The sequence below is a fragment of the Suricata suricatta genome, chromosome 16 (assembly GCF_006229205.1).
Source record: "Suricata suricatta isolate VVHF042 chromosome 16, meerkat_22Aug2017_6uvM2_HiC, whole genome shotgun sequence".
NCBI lineage: Eukaryota > Metazoa > Chordata > Mammalia > Carnivora > Herpestidae > Suricata > Suricata suricatta.
The window spans coordinates 49504604-49519265 of NC_043715.1; the positions used below are offsets into that span (position 1 = coordinate 49504604).

General features: G+C 62.8%; 1 protein-coding gene across 2 annotated transcripts in view; it reads right to left on the reverse strand.

Moving 5' to 3' along the window:
* Nucleotides 1-6: 6 nt before the first annotated feature.
* STRN4 (striatin 4) overlaps nucleotides 7-14662 on the reverse strand; it is an 18938-nt gene continuing 4282 nt past the window's right edge. The window contains exons 5-18 of one of the 2 annotated variants that reach the window (XM_029924861.1): nucleotides 12707-12904; nucleotides 10877-11018; nucleotides 7742-7901; nucleotides 7070-7183; nucleotides 6613-6707; nucleotides 4824-4999; nucleotides 4690-4737; nucleotides 4250-4371; nucleotides 2984-3154; nucleotides 2723-2863; nucleotides 2245-2343; nucleotides 2064-2150; nucleotides 618-853; nucleotides 7-379 (exon numbers count right to left, since the gene is read on the reverse strand). In XM_029924861.1, coding sequence (XP_029780721.1) covers nucleotides 684-853; nucleotides 2064-2150; nucleotides 2245-2343; nucleotides 2723-2863; nucleotides 2984-3154; nucleotides 4250-4371; nucleotides 4690-4737; nucleotides 4824-4999; nucleotides 6613-6707; nucleotides 7070-7183; nucleotides 7742-7901; nucleotides 10877-11018; nucleotides 12707-12904 — 1723 coding nt within the window. In that variant the 3' untranslated portion in view covers nucleotides 7-379; nucleotides 618-683. Of the gene's footprint in view, nucleotides 380-617; nucleotides 854-2063; nucleotides 2151-2244; nucleotides 2344-2722; nucleotides 2864-2983; nucleotides 3155-4249; nucleotides 4372-4689; nucleotides 4738-4823; nucleotides 5000-6612; nucleotides 6729-7069; nucleotides 7184-7741; nucleotides 7902-10876; nucleotides 11019-12706; nucleotides 12905-14662 lie in introns of both variants that reach the window. The other variant, XM_029924860.1, reaches the window with a different exon arrangement.

The window sequence follows — 14662 nt, forward strand, 5'->3', positions numbered from 1 at the left end:
GGGGCGCCTGGGGCTCTTCTGGGCATAGCTACTTCCCAGGTCTGGGAAGGAGGAAGGGGGATCGGGGTTCAAAGAGAGAACCTGGCACCTTCTGGCGTCTTGGAAAAGCTGATCCCCAAGGACACCCAGCCCTGGCTGTGCTGCGCCCACAAAGGCAGCTCAGGTGCCAGGACTGGGTGTCAGGGCGCAGAGAGGAGACTCCCCGAGGCCTTCGCGGAGGAGGAGTCCTGAGGGAGGCGGCGCCCCAGGCTGGATGCCTGGGGAAGGGGAGGCTGTGGGGCGCGGACTCCCAGGGAAAGGGCCGCTAGCACCACCAGGTTCCAGGCAGGCGGGAAGAGGCCGGGCCTCTGGGCCTCCAGACCGAGGCTAGGCATATCGCCTGAGGGAGACAGAGGGAGGGGAGACGAGCATGACCCCGAGGGTACAAGGTCAGGCCACCTCAGCCCCCTCCCTCGATGCCCAGGGGCTCCCTGGATGATCGCACAAGGGCGCCCCCGGCTACCACCTTGGGAACATGGCACCCTCCTCAAGTGCCAGGCAAAAGGATATGTTGGAGGTCCCATTAGGGGGGAGGACGCCCTCCCAAACCAAGCCTCCCCCCAGGTCCAGCCTCTCACCTCAGTCCCGCCTGCCCGGCCCCGCTCCCCAGCCGGCATGGTGGCCGGGGTGGGGCCAGGTGGGCATCATACAAAGACCTTGGCCAGGGCGTCGGCACCCGCGCTGGCGATGAGGGCCTTGCTGGGGTGGCACGCGACGGCGTGGATGGCCTCCTCGTGCTTCTTGCGGTGGGCCGTGATCTCCTGCACGCACGTCTTGTTGTCCAGGCTCCACAGGCGCAGAGAGCAGTCGTGGCCTGCGCAGGCGTGGGGGCAGAGCGCTGTCCCCCACGAACCTCGCCCCCGCCCCGAGCAGCCTGGCCTCAACAGTGGGGGGCCCTCCATCCTCTCGTCCCCCCGCTCTGCCGGCCACCTCGACGCCAAGCCCAAAGGAGAACACTTTCAAGCCCAGCCTGCCTTCCATCCAGGGACCGAGCATTCACTGGGCACCTGTGTACCAGGCCCCGGGGGCACAGCGGACGGACTGGGCAAACCTCCCCACCCAGTACTGTCAGCGTTCTGACGTGGCACCCAGTAAATGAGAAAACAGGGTAAGCAGTGCCAGGCGGACCACAGCCCTGAGCACAAGCTGGTCAGCGTGATGCCAGAGCGGCCCAGGGGGTACCAAGAGGGTTGGCAGGGGAAGGTTCTGAGGACGGGCACGGGCGGGTGTGGCTGTAGCAGCCTGAGCGGGAGCATGGAGAGGAGGGCAGAGAGTGGGGGGCAGACGGGCTGGGCCTTAGGGCAAGAGCCACGTACAGAGATGGCCCGACTTATGTGTCAGAAGGACCGGGCCGGCTGTGGCGGAGACCGGCTCGATTCGTCCCTTAAAAAGGGAGGACCTGGGCCCTGTCCAGAATCCTCACTGCCCTGGGCTTGACCTCCCTGACTGCCCCGCCCCTCTACCACCATCTGAAGAGACAGCTGCTACCCTCGAGGGGCAAAGACCGAGCCACGGTGGGGACCAGGCCCATCCACGTGCTCTAACGGCCCCTCTGGGTGCCGGTTCGCGACGTCCCACACACTTGCCGGGGGCGAGCGACGGCGAGTGGCAGGAGGCCCCGTGCCCATGGCGTCCCTGATGGCTCAGGCACACGCTTCACCTCCCTTCGCCTCCTGCCCACGCCGCACCCCCTCCTTCCAAGGCACAGCCCCATGGAGGCTCGGGCCCCAGCGCTCTTACCCACAGAGCAGGTGGCGCCAAAGACTAACAATCCTGTGGGGACTGAGAACCAGACACGCCCGGACCTTGATCCTGTGGCCAACCCCCCAGGCTGCCACCAAACTGCGGGCCTTCCGTGAGCCCATTTCCAGTCTGTGTGCCAGGCGTGATGTGTGTGCCCACCTTGGGCGTTTGGATGAGCCGGGAAGACGCGCGCGGAAGTGTCTCTGCCCATCGCCCACGTCTACTCCTCTTCGGCACCCACACACCCTTGCTCCTTAGGAGCCGGGGTGGTCCCCACTTACTTCCCGACATCAGGAACACGCCGTTGGGGTCCACGGCCAGGCAGGTGACCGCGTCCAGGTGGGCGACCATGGAGTGCACGGACTTCCCTGGAGGAGAGAGGGGGCGGAGGGTCGTTCTCCCTCGCAGGGAGGTGAAGGGCCCGAGGGGACACCATGAGCACGTGCACAGGCCGGGCCTCACCTGTCCGGCTGTCCAGGAAGCGGATGCCCCTGTCATCGTGGGCGGTGATGGTGAGGGGCTGGCTGGGGTGACTCACCACCTGGTTGATCTGAGTTGGGCCTGGAAGGAGAGGAGAGGGAAGGATGTTGGGGGATCAGGGAGACCCCGACAAGGAGCAGCCTGGGCAGCCCTGCGCCCAGGTCTCTTCATCCTCAGGGCCATCTGGCTTTATCTGTAAGAGCCTGGGGTGCCACGGGATGGTATGGGCCACCCACAGGGGCCATGCATTCCGCCAGGAGGCTTGATGGGTGAGTCCCTCGTGATCTCTATCCCCTGAGCTGTCCCAAGAGTCCCACAAAAGCCACAAGGGCGGCTGCTGGGACCTCATCTCCTTCCTACCCAGAGCCCCCAAAGGAGCTGTCTTCTGCTGACCAGACACTGACCCAGTGGGGCCATAGGAGGTGCACAGGTACCAGCCGCTGGCCCCGGGCCCCCTTACCGCTGCTGCCCCGGGATTCCAGCGAGAGGAGGGCACTGCCAGCCTCCAGGTCATACAAGACGGTGTCGCCAGAGCGGAAGGAAGCCACGATGTGGGCGGGCTCGGTGCTGGTGAAGGCCACTGAGGTGGGGATCCCGTGATCTGTGGCGGAGGGACAGAGGGCTGCCTCGCACACCTGGCCCTGCCCTGGGCCCTCATGGGGAGTCACGTTCCTGTGACAGGTTCACACCCCGCCCCCCCAGCCAGGCTCCCCCCACTCACCGCTGGCCGTGAGGAAGGTACAGAGGCAGGCGGGGCTGCTGCTGCTCGGGTCCCAAATGCGAATGGTGCCGTCGGCAGAGCAGGAGGCCAGGCGCTGGGAGGTGGGACTGAAGGCCAGGCCCCACACAGCGTCCCCGTGGCCCTCCAGCACGTGGCTCAGCACGCTGGGGTCTGGACCCACCGATGGGAGGGAACAAGCTAGTCAGGGCCGCTGGCCCCATCCCAGACGGTGGCAAGGCGCCGACCCTGCTGGGAGCCACCCATTCCCCCAGTGTCGTCCCCAGACTCCTCCTGCCCTCAGAGCCGCGGGCCGCTTGCCCTCACCACCCGCTTTGCTCAGAAGGTTTTAGGGCTCAGGAGACAGCCCAAAACGGAAGCTCTGGAGGGTGGGGGTGCCCCTGGCTCACTGCTGTCCCCACAGGGGCACCGTAGTGCCAGGCACAGAATGAGCGCTCGGTATACAACTTTTAGGACTTGGTAAAGGGGAGAAGGAACAACGATGGCTCTGTGGCCCCCAAACCCATTGCAGCTTGGGACCTGTGGGTCACCCCCGACCTCCGCCCATACATCCCGCCCCCAGGGCACAAGCTCAGGGCTACTCAAAGACCTCTGGTCATTCCCACCCCTGCCTCCATTCACTCAAGTCCACAGAGCATGCTGTGGTCAAGCCCTGCCAACCCCCGATGTGTGGCAGCTCCAAGGGCCCAGCGCACAGACCACCTGAGACTGACCCTTGACCTTTCACGGGGGGGGGGGGGGGGGGGGAGACTGTTCTTGGGAAGACTCAGACCTCTAAACTCTGCCACGACAAGAGCGGCACAGAGCCACGTGGGTGATCAAGAACGTTATCAGAAGATGCGTCAGAAGGCGGGGGCCACACCACACAGAGGTGAACGCGGTCCCTTTGCCACTTCCCCCTCACACGGGCGCCTACAGCCTGCCCTGTCACCTGCTTCCCTCCTCACTGATGCCTGCACTCAGCCAAGACGACGCAGCAGGGCCCTGGCTCCAGTGCGGATTCCGAGCCCGCTCATGGGCCAGCCCCTGGGTGAAGCAACCCCCACGCACCGCTCCCCTGACTCGGCCCACCCCACCCTGTCACGGGGGCAACCAGAGGCCCGAGGCTCACTGCGCTTGGGGTGCACAGAGCTCCCCCCCGCCGCCACCCCTGCATCGCTAGGCACCAGTGGGCGCCAAGGGAGCGAGGACGCTCCGGTGGACACGGGGCAGGGGGGGGGGTGCGCGCGACAAGGGGGCTGTCCTCACCATAGCCGTCATAGGGGTCCACGTTGAGGTCTGGAATCTTCCAGCTGTGGATGCGGGCGTCTGCCCCGCCGCTATAGCAGTACTCGCTGTTGCTGCCCATGGCTACCGCCAACACGGGGCCCCTGGAAGGCGCAGAAGTGGCGAAGCGGACGAAAATCTCAGTCTCGGCCCTCCTCCCGCCCCCTCCACGGGGGCATTCTTGATAACATTCTTGAAGTTCTCTGCTAGACTTTTCAAGGTTGGCCAGACGGAATCCGGCATCTGGGGCTCCGGCTGTGCCCCCTAGACCTGCCTTCCCCTAGCTCCCCACACCCGTCTCCCAGTCCGAAGGCTGTGGCGAGACCCGGCCACGGGAGCACCATGTCAGCGGAGCACCGGGCATGAGGGAGTGTGTGCACAGAGGGCCGGGGGCCAGACCGCCTCTGGGGGTGCGCGCCTACCTGTGAGCCCGGAAGGCGTGGATAGGCTCCACATCCAGCGCGGCATTCCTGTGGGGAGGCAGAGGGCCGGCTGTCGCCCTGAGCCCCAATGCCTCTCCCCTGCCCTCCCCCCAGCCCGGGGCAGCCGCCCTCACTTCTTGGCCGTGCCAGCTTTCTGCAGGTTCCAGAGCTTGAGCGTGCCATCCTCTGAGGCGGTGAGCAAAGCCGACTGGCTGTGATGGAAAGCCAGGGAGCGCACGCCGTCGTAGTGTGAGCGCAGGGTGAACTTGGGGTTCCATGTCTTCTTAAAGGCATCTTTACTGTCCGAGAGCTGGGGTAGTGGGAGCTGCCTCAGCGTCCCCACTATCCCACAGACACGGACCGCCACCCAGACCCACATGGAGCACCCCCGTGCCACCAGCCTTTAGCCCCACGCGCCCTGCCCTCCCTCCCCGCCTGGCAGCATCCCTTGCTCCTTCGGGTGGTCCTACAGTGTGCGGGGACCGGCTGCTCTCTGGGCAGTCAGCTCAGAGGGGGTCTGGGGAAAGCAGTCCAAGTCAGTCTCCCCCCCCCCCCCCCAGTGCCAGGACGGTGAACTCTGGGCAGTTAGGAATTATGAATGCACCGGGAAGGGCCCCCGAGCCGCCTGGCCGCCTCTGTGGGGGTCAGTGAGGCTTTCCTGAGGTGTCAAAGGAGCAGGGCTTAGCCAGACCAGGGGAGGGGCCTGGGGGAGGATCCTGCAGGTGCAAAGTCCCTGAGGCTGCAGGTGCAGCTCTAGAGCCTGACAAGAGGCCTGGTTTGCAGAAAGCAAGGGAGAGCGTGGCAGGCCGGGGCCCAGGGCCACTTCTAGGAACCTGCATCTCACCCTACGTGAAACGGGGAGCCACACAACGATATGATGAGGAAAGATACGAGTGGCTGCAAAAAGGCTAAGGGACCCTGAGAGGTCTCCCAGGGAAAGAGGGGCCAAGAGACCATATGCTGGGGGTAGAAGAAGGGACAGGTGTGGGGACAGGTGCATGCAGAAGGAAGAGCCTGGGGAGCCAGGTTGCTCGGGGCGTCCCAGAGACCCTGTGCGTGCCTGGGGGTGGTGGTGTCCTTCTCCGAGTGGGGGACCCAGGGACAGCCCCTTGGGAGGATGAGCAGACTGCCACACAAGACTCCCTGTCCTGCCCCAACACGGCCAACACGTGACGCAGCCCCTGGCTGGGCTCTAGCCCCAAAGGTCCCAGAGCAGCTGGCACCACTGTCCTTGCTCCTAGGGCCAGAGGCTCTGCCGCTTTGCGGTTACCCTCTTCACCACTCCAAGCCTCCACTCCGGCCCCCCCTTCCAGGCGCCGAAGCAGTGAGATCCTGCTAACGGCCGTGGCAAATGTTCCTGGGGGGGAGGTGCACGTGCGCCCGCGGCCCATCTGTGGGTCTGGGGCTCCGAACACTGGCCCTAAGGCTTCCTCTCACCCCGGGTCGCCAGCCCACCAGGCCCCTCGCGCCTGGTTTTCTGGTTTCCTGCTGTGAAGATCACCTCAATTCCCATCTCCTGTACAAGCCAGCTTCCCCACACTGGGCCAACCCAGAGTCCCTCCACCTGTGGTGCCGTCCTGCCCTGCCCCCGGCCCATGGCGGTGGGCGGGTGGGGGGGGAGGGGAAACGCTGGATGTATGTAAGGCATATAGGCCAGGGGTGGGAGGGAGCGTCGCCTGCAGGAGAAGGCACAGGCCGAGTTGTCTTCCAGACTCTGCACCTCAGTGACACTGCCAAGCCCTGTGCCAAATGCGTGTCCACACCCCTCCGCACGACAATGTGAGCTGCTGAATGACCTCACAGTACCCTCCTGCTAAGGGGCCGAGGGCAGGCCGGACACCCCAGTCAAAGCTCGGCAAGAGCCGGTGTGGTGCAGGATGCCCGATTCGGGCCTGTGGGGGGCGGGGCACCCCAAAAACTTACATCACAGCTGAGGTCGTTGTCGTTGGTGACGGTGAGATCCGCCAAGTCCCCCAGGCTCACCTCCCCGCCCCCGATAGTGTCCATGATGAAAACGTCTGAGGAGAAGCCAAAGGAACCTGGTAGGGGGAGGGGAAGGAGGGGGCGGAGAAGGGCAGGGAGAGAGAAAGAAAGACAGAGAGAGGCAGAGGGGGAGATAAGAAGTCAGAAAGAGATAGGGAGAGGACAAGATCAAGAATCACAGCTGGAAAGAAAGAGACAGGGAGAGACAGACAGACAGACAGGGCAGGACAGACAAAAAAAGAGGGAGACAGACAGACAGACAAACTTTTGGGACAGGGAGGCTGCAGACCAGAGGCCAGGCTTCGACCCTGAGCACAGAGAAGCCCTGGGCTTCGCTCTGCAGCCCCCCTCAGCTATGGGCCCCAGGGGACTGGGCCAGGGGGAAGGGGCCGCTTACCTTCGTGTGGCCGGGGCTGGGGTGTGCCAGGCGGGGGACCTGTCACTTTAGGGGGCAGCCCATCCACATCCCGAAGGTCAGCTAGAATTCCCTGGAGTTTGACCCGCCGACTTTCTGCAGGGACAGAGCACAGGGCTGGAGCCTGTGTTCTGCTTCGACCTGGCCCCTGGGGGCCTCTCCTGCCCATGCGACTCAGCCAGAAAGTCCTGACCAGGAGCACTAGGGCTTGAGGCGGGGGCAGGGACCACCAGGAGGTGGCACACTGAGCTAGAACACTCTGTGGTGCCAGCCTCGCAGGGAACTCAGTCCCCAGCCACCCTATGTGACCACCAAGGGCCCTGGGACTCGGAGTTCCAGAACAGGAGGACTCGGCCCTGCCCTGTCTGCCTCTCCCCACTAGGTCCTCATCCTGTCCCCTCCCGGAGGTCAGCCAAGAACGAGACACTCGTGTAGAGGGCTGGAGGCCCTGCTCCAGGAAGAGCTAGGCCCGGCTGCATCCCCACAGGGATTTTCCAGGGAAGGGGTGAGGGCCTGGCTGCCACAGGGTGGGCCTCTGTTCTCCTTGGCCACCCTCCTCTCAGGAAGCATATCCGTCCGGCAGAGACCCTGGGGCAGGAAGCAGCTGTGGGCGGCCGTGCGTGCCCCTGCCTGGCCAGAAACCCCTCGGCTTACCCAGCTCGCGGTGGGTCCCCTCTCCGGCACACCGCCGAGGGTCTGGAGAGCCCTCCCCATCTTCTCCGGAGCCCAAGAAATCGAACTCATTGATGGCGTCCTCAGAGTCGTCCTCCTCGTCCTCGTCCTCCATTTCGGGCACCAGGGCCTTGGAGGGGAGCTGGGCAGCGAGAAAAGCAGCCAGGTCAGGAGGCCCCTGCCCACAGCCCACGGCCCGCTGGCTCTCCAGGAGCCACCCCGCCCCGCCTGGACGCGTCGGCACCAAACACTTCCCCTGGGCGGGGGCACACTGTGGCGGCAGTGCTCCCCCTGCTGGGAGCCTTCGGAGGCTGCTCCTCACCAGGTCCAGGTCCTGCCTGGTGCCTGTCCCACAGCCTGGCAGTCTCCTCCTCCTCCCTCACTCCACCCGCCCCCACCTGGGACCCCCGCAAGCCTGCCTGGGGGGCAGGGGTGTCAGACAGCACAGCCTGCTGCAGGGCAGAGGGGAGAGATGTACATGCCGATGTGTGTAAGCAAGTACGCAGAGATGCACAATTGACGTGGGACACAGGGGTGACGGTGACAGACACTTATCCAACACACCAAGCCAGCCTCTGCGCGTTCTCCAGCTGACCAAGCAAGCCTCACCCGTGGGGCTGCACAACCTTGTGAAGAGTCAGCATTACTGCACTTATTCCCATACTACAGATAAGGAAACTGAGGCTGAGCAGTGAAGCCCCTCATCCAAGGTCAGCAGTCCAAGCTGTTCCTGATATACTAAGCGGCTCTGGACCGGGAGATTACCAAGGGTTCTCTGAGTCCTTCTTAGAACTTTCTAGGTGGGCGGAAGCTGTTTTCTTGTACACCCAGCGCACGCTACTTTTTGGATGGGAGAGCACAGCCCCGGAGAAGCAGGACGCTGGGCAGGGAGCACTGGCACTCCTCACGACCGGTCTTCCGAAGGGTCAGAACCAAAGCCTCCATTTGCAAGCTCGGACCCCGCTCCAGACATGGGGTTCTGGGGCCGCACGTGCCTGCATTTCCCCACATGGGCCCAGTCCAGCCAAGGACATCTTGCACCGGATCCTCTATCCCCTCAAGGTGCCTGCATCACTACAGAAAGTGCTGTCCAGGGGCTGAGTGCTCACAACCCCCATGGCTGCATAAAATGGCTTAAGGGAGTGCCAAGACCTTCAACGGCAGTTTGGACCTCCGACTTCTAAGTGCCGGTGGGAGAGCACACCCCACCCCAGCCCCGGGACTCTGACACCGCCGGCCTCACGCACCACCCCTTCTGGGGAATCTTCTCCCTCCTACGCGTCCCGTACTGCACTGCATCCCGGGCACCCACAAGGGCAGCCTGAGTCAGACCGCAGGCTCCTTGAGGGTGTGGCTGACCCCCACCCCCCCACCAGGCCGGGACTGCGGGCTCTGCATCTGTGGTTCAAAACCACTCCAGCATCCGTGAGGGGCCTGTGTGGGAGGACCGCAGGGACAGGACATGGCGACCTCCTCCTCCTCCCCTCCAGAAGACCTAGGCTCGGGGGCCAGCCAGCATGCTGAGAGGCCCTGGCGGCGCCGGGGCTCCATGGGAGTGAGGAAGCGCGGAGAGGCGCTCTGGAGGGCCCACGACAGAGGTGCCCTGTGCAGTGCTGCTCTGCCCGCTGTACCCAGCACTGCAAACACTGCCACCACCGTGCACTGGGTGTGCTAATCACAGTGTAGCCACGGACTCTCTAGGCATGAACTCATGTTAACGAAATCCTCAACAACATAGCCAGGGACCGTGAGCCCCTGAAACTGCAGCCAAAACAGAGAGAATCACGTGCCCAAAGGGACACAGCCAGGCCGGTAGCCCCTCCGGAAGTCCTGGAGGCCTTTGGAAGCACTAAAGGTCTGCTGGGGGAGAGAGCGGGCCTGGGGACCCCGTAGGACGAGCCACTGCCGCAGGGCCCACGGGACAAGTGTGGCGACACACACAGGCCTGAGGGAGTGTGAGCGCTTGGCGGTGATCTCTGCTGGAGCGGGCAGCTTCCCAGGGGAGGATGAGGTAAGAGCGGAGGGAGGAGGGAGAATCCCCATGGGGGCAGGAGGGACCACAAACAGATCAGAGACCCCAGACTTGGAGACTCCCTGATTCTCCTGTAACCCAGCTCCAGCGCTCTGGCTCTGTGGCTCCTGCAGAGTCCACACGGGGCGGGACCCTGTGCTGAGCCGCGCCGGGGACCCTGCAGACAGGGCTGTGGCAAAGACAGACATGATCCCACACAGGCATGGGGAGAGCAGACAGGGAGGACCCAGGGCAGTCAGGGTCCAGAGGTCTCCGACCCTGCGGCAGAAAGGGGAGGAAGGGCAGGTGAGAGGTCAGAAAAGGTGGCCTGGAGGAGGGGCGCTAAGGTGAGGCTGAAGGAGGCAGGGAGGGGCTCTGATGGGAAGGCCACACACAGGCCCCTGCGCAGGCCTGCTTACGAGCCCACCGCCGGCCACTGGCTCCGTGTACCAGGGACTGGACTTCAGTCTCCATGTCGCTGCTGCTAGAGCAGAGCTAGGCCCACGGAGGCCCACAGCGTGGCTTGTTTACTGGTCAGGGGGGCCCGCACCGTGCCTGGGGACAGTGCCGCAGAAATGGGGGCGTCATGGTGGCTCTGGCAGGTGAGGATCAGGGGTTAAATGGGCCGAAGCCAAGGTGAGATCTGGTCTCTGCCCTGCAGGCAGTGCCCGAGCCAAGGTCCTGCCACAAGGGCAGACTGGACACTCGGAACTATCAAGTCCCCCTTGGAAGCCCCAACCTGGCCCCAGGCTGACCCCAGCCGCCACCCATGCTGGGTGCGGGGCGGGGGAAAGAGCAGAGAACGCACACAGTCCCTGCCTGGTGGAGCTCACAACCTACTGACAGAGAGGACAGAGAGCCACCTGGTGTGGGTGAAGAAGGTCAGTCCTGCCCAAGGGACAGAGCACGGAGACAGGGTAGTGTGTGGCGGGCCCGGTCTGGAGGGTTCAGGACGTCAGCGGACGGAAGGATGGAAGGAGACGTGTGCGGGGAAGAGGCAGCCCTGACAGGTCACCGAGGCAGGGGCTGAGTGGGCCGCAAGAGCACCCAGGGGCGCACTGTGCCGCCGGCGCACAAAGCAGGGGGCCTTCCCGGGGGAGGCGCACCTTCACCCGCTGTTTCTTGTGCTGCACACTGTCTAGCTCGTCGTCCTCGTCGCTGTCCTCGTCCTCGCAGCTCTGCAGGAAGGGGATCTGCTCCAGCACCGAGCCGCTCAGGCGCTCCTTGCCGTCTTTGCCTGCGGCGTTCCTGCCCACGATAGGGGGCAGCGGGGGTGTCAGTCCCGCCAGGTGACAAAGCTTACAGGTGGCCAGAGCCCGCCTCGGTGCTAAGAGGGCGGGACCCACCGTGACCCCATGGGAGCCCAGGCTCGGATCCCAGACGCTGCCCGATGGACGCCTGACCGCCCCGACACCTTCACGTGCTGGGGCAGGACAGCAGCGAGAGAGCCGCTGACTCAGCGGCCCCCATTCCCAGGGCCCGGGCAAACCACAGGCGCAGACATGCCTGGCAGGAAAGAGGAACTGGTCCCTACGGGCAGCCCAGCCGTCCCTGGGCCTGCACCCTCCCGGACTGACAGACTCCAGGGGAGAAAGGCAGGTGGAATTCAAAGTTTGGATAAACCCAAACATCCTCCCTTCTGGCCCCAGGGCGACACTCTAGAGAGTTCCTGCCAACTGCCCATGTGTATGGTCACCGCCAGAGGACCGCTGTTTCCTGTCAAATCCAGTGCTCTGCTCCTAGCAGAGCTGCTCTGCGCGCTCCGCACCGGGGTTTCCTCCCACAACTGCCCAGCCTCCTGGGCCGCCGCGTCCTGCGTGCCAACCCTGCCCGCACGCTGGTGAACGAGAGAGGGGTTCAGAGTCCGGCTGCCCCCCAGCTCCAGGCTGGCCACTCGTCGCCTGTACTGGGGGCCACCCCACGGCGGAGTCCACCGGCCCTCAACAGCCCCCTTGATGCCCCTTCCAGCGGTCGTCTCCCATCAGAGTCAGGGCTGCTCCCGTTGCCTGGACCGAAGCCCAGACCCATCTCCCAGTTTCCTTCCCCATCCACTCCTGTAAAAAGAAAACCCGCAGAGCGGCTGGCCACTCGGCGCCCCCGCTGCCGCTCACACCCACCCCCACTCGCCAGCACAACGCAGGAGGCTCCTTTCCTTCTCGAAGCCGACCAGCACACGGGATCGCGGCACACCCCGCTCGAAACCACGGGCTTCCCACAAGCCCTAGAGAAGAATCCAAGCTCCCTATCGTGGCCGGCACAGCCTCACTTCATCGGACTCGAGATTTCAACCTCACCACAGACCACAGCGCCCACGTGCTCGCTCCCTGCAGCCGCACCGGCCAGGCCGAGAGTTCCCCTGCAGGCCACGTCCTGGACCCTGACACAAGCCGTTCCCTCTCTCCGCGCCTCCCACGGTCTCGGCTCAGATGTGGCCCGGGTGAAGCGGCCTCCCACTGCCCACTCAAAGCAGGGCCAGTCCCACCGCTCTGCCTTCTCGCCTTCTCCCCGGCCCTGTGTGCCAGCAACATCAAGTCGCTGATGCTAGTGAACTGCCACCAGGGACAGATGGACAAGTAAGAGTGCACCAGGGTGGTGGCCGTATGTTCTGCCGCCCCCAGGGGCCTGGGGGGACGCCCAGGCTCTGCTTGCTGGCAGGTGCTCCGCGTGCTGAGCAGCTTAAGGCCAGAGCCTCAGGAGGGGCGCCGGGCGGGACATGAGCTGCTGTGCGAGTCCGCACGAAGATAATGCACAGGAGTACGTGCGGGGACCCAGAGGTCCCACGATGAAGGCACTGAAGGCGCTGGAACGAACGGACCCACAATACTCTCTCCAGGAAGAAAGTGGCCACCAGAGCACCAGGGAACACCAGCGACTTTTCTGACACGGGAGGAGGGGACACAGACGAACAGACCAGTCAGGTCTCACCAAGCGCTCACCTTTTGATCTGCTCTTCGATCTGTTTCACCAGCAGCGACTCACCGCCGCTGAGCCCCCCGGGGCCCGGCGTGGCCCTGGAGCCACCTTCACTGGGCTCCACGGCCCCATTGAGCTCCAACGAGCGGCCTAGGAGGGACCGCACGCGCTTGGACCGCATGTCCAGGATGGTGTCCGTGTAGCCCACCTCTTCCAGGTACCTGCAGGGAGACGGCGCTGTGCAGGTCAGGTGCCTCCTGGCTTTGTGCACAGCGGGGCTGCTGCAAACTAGGACAGCTTCAGCCTTTTGGGAGAAGTAACTTAAGACTACACTCCAGAGGGCACCTGGTGGCTCCTCTGGTTAAGAGTCCAACTTCGGCTTGGGTCATGATCTCACGGTTCATGAGTTCAAGCCCTGCATCAGCCTCTGTGCTGACAGCTCAGAGCCTGGCGCCTGCTTCTGATTCTGTGTCTCCTTCTCTCTCTGCCCCTTCCCCACTCACACTCTGTCTCTCAAATATAAATAAACGTTGAAAAAATAATAAAAACTACACACCAGTATTTTTTTTTTTAATAAAAAACGCTTTTTAGAAGCACCTGGCTGGCTCAGTCAGTTAAGCGTCCGGCTTTGGCTCAGGTCATGATCTCATGATTTGTGGGTTCAAGCCCCACTTCAAGCTCTGTGCTGACAGCTCAGAGCCTGGAGTCTGCTTCAGATTCTGTACCTCCCTCTCACTCTGACCCTCCCCTGCTCGCACTGTCTCTGTCTCTCAAAAATAAAAATCATTAAAAATTTTTTAAAATATTTTTTAATGTTTATTTATTTTTGAGAAAGGCAGTGTGAATAGGAAGAGCAGAGAGAGGGAGACACAGAATCCAAAGAGGCTCCAGGCTCTGAGCTGTCAGCACAGAGCCCGACGGGGGGCTCAAACCCATGAAAAGTGAAATCATGACCTGAGCCGAAGTCAGAAGCTTCACTAACTGAGCCCCCCCCATGCACCCCTACACACCAGTATTTTGGATTTTCTTTTTTAAAGTTTAGTTATTTTGAGAGAGAGAGAGAAAGAAAGGGAGACGGAGACGGAGCGCACACAGAAGCAGGGGAGGGGCAGAGAGAGGGAGAGACAGAATCCCAAGCAGGCTCCACACCATCAGTGCAGAATCCGATGTGGGGCTCGGACTCGTGAACTATGAGATCACGACCTGAGCTGAGATCAAGTGTCAGATGCCCAACTGACTGTGCACCCAGGCGCCTCAGCACACCAGTATTTTAAGTAAGCAGCCCCCCCATCCCGCCGTTTCATTTTCAAGTCTATTTCCAGGGGAAGCCTCTAGATAGAGGCACAAGGCTGCCGCACGGATGCTCGCCGGGACGTCCTACAGAAGAGCCAAAACGCGGGGCCAAGCTACATGTCTGCTGCAGAGGACTGTAGCCACAAATGACTGATGCGGACACTAGGCAGAAAATAAAGGAGGCATAGTACCAAGACGGCCACAATAAACAGTTTCACAAAATAAGTTATGTGATCCATATAGCTCCGTTTAAAAAAAAAAAAGGGTCACGGTGCCTGGGGGGCTGGGTCAGCAAGTGGCCGACTTTGAATCAGGTCATGGTCTCAAGGTTCAGGAGATCAAGCCGCTTGCCAGGCTCTGCACGGACAGTGAGGAGCTGCTTGGGATTCTGTCTCCCTCTCTCTCTGCCTCTCCCCCGCTCGAACTCTCTCTCCTTCTCTCAAAATAAACGCTTTTTTTTAAAAAGAAGTGTGAACGTGTGCAAGAGTATAAGACCACACGCAAACGCATATTTGAAGTGTGCCCCCCACGAGGCCTGGAAACCCACTGAACTCAACAGCAGCGACCTGCGACCTTCAGAACAAGGGATTCGAGATGTGGGAGAAACCTTTACAGCTTGCTCTACTCACTTCTACCAATTAGTGTTCACTACTTCCGCAGCAACGGAAGAAAACGGAAACCAGCAG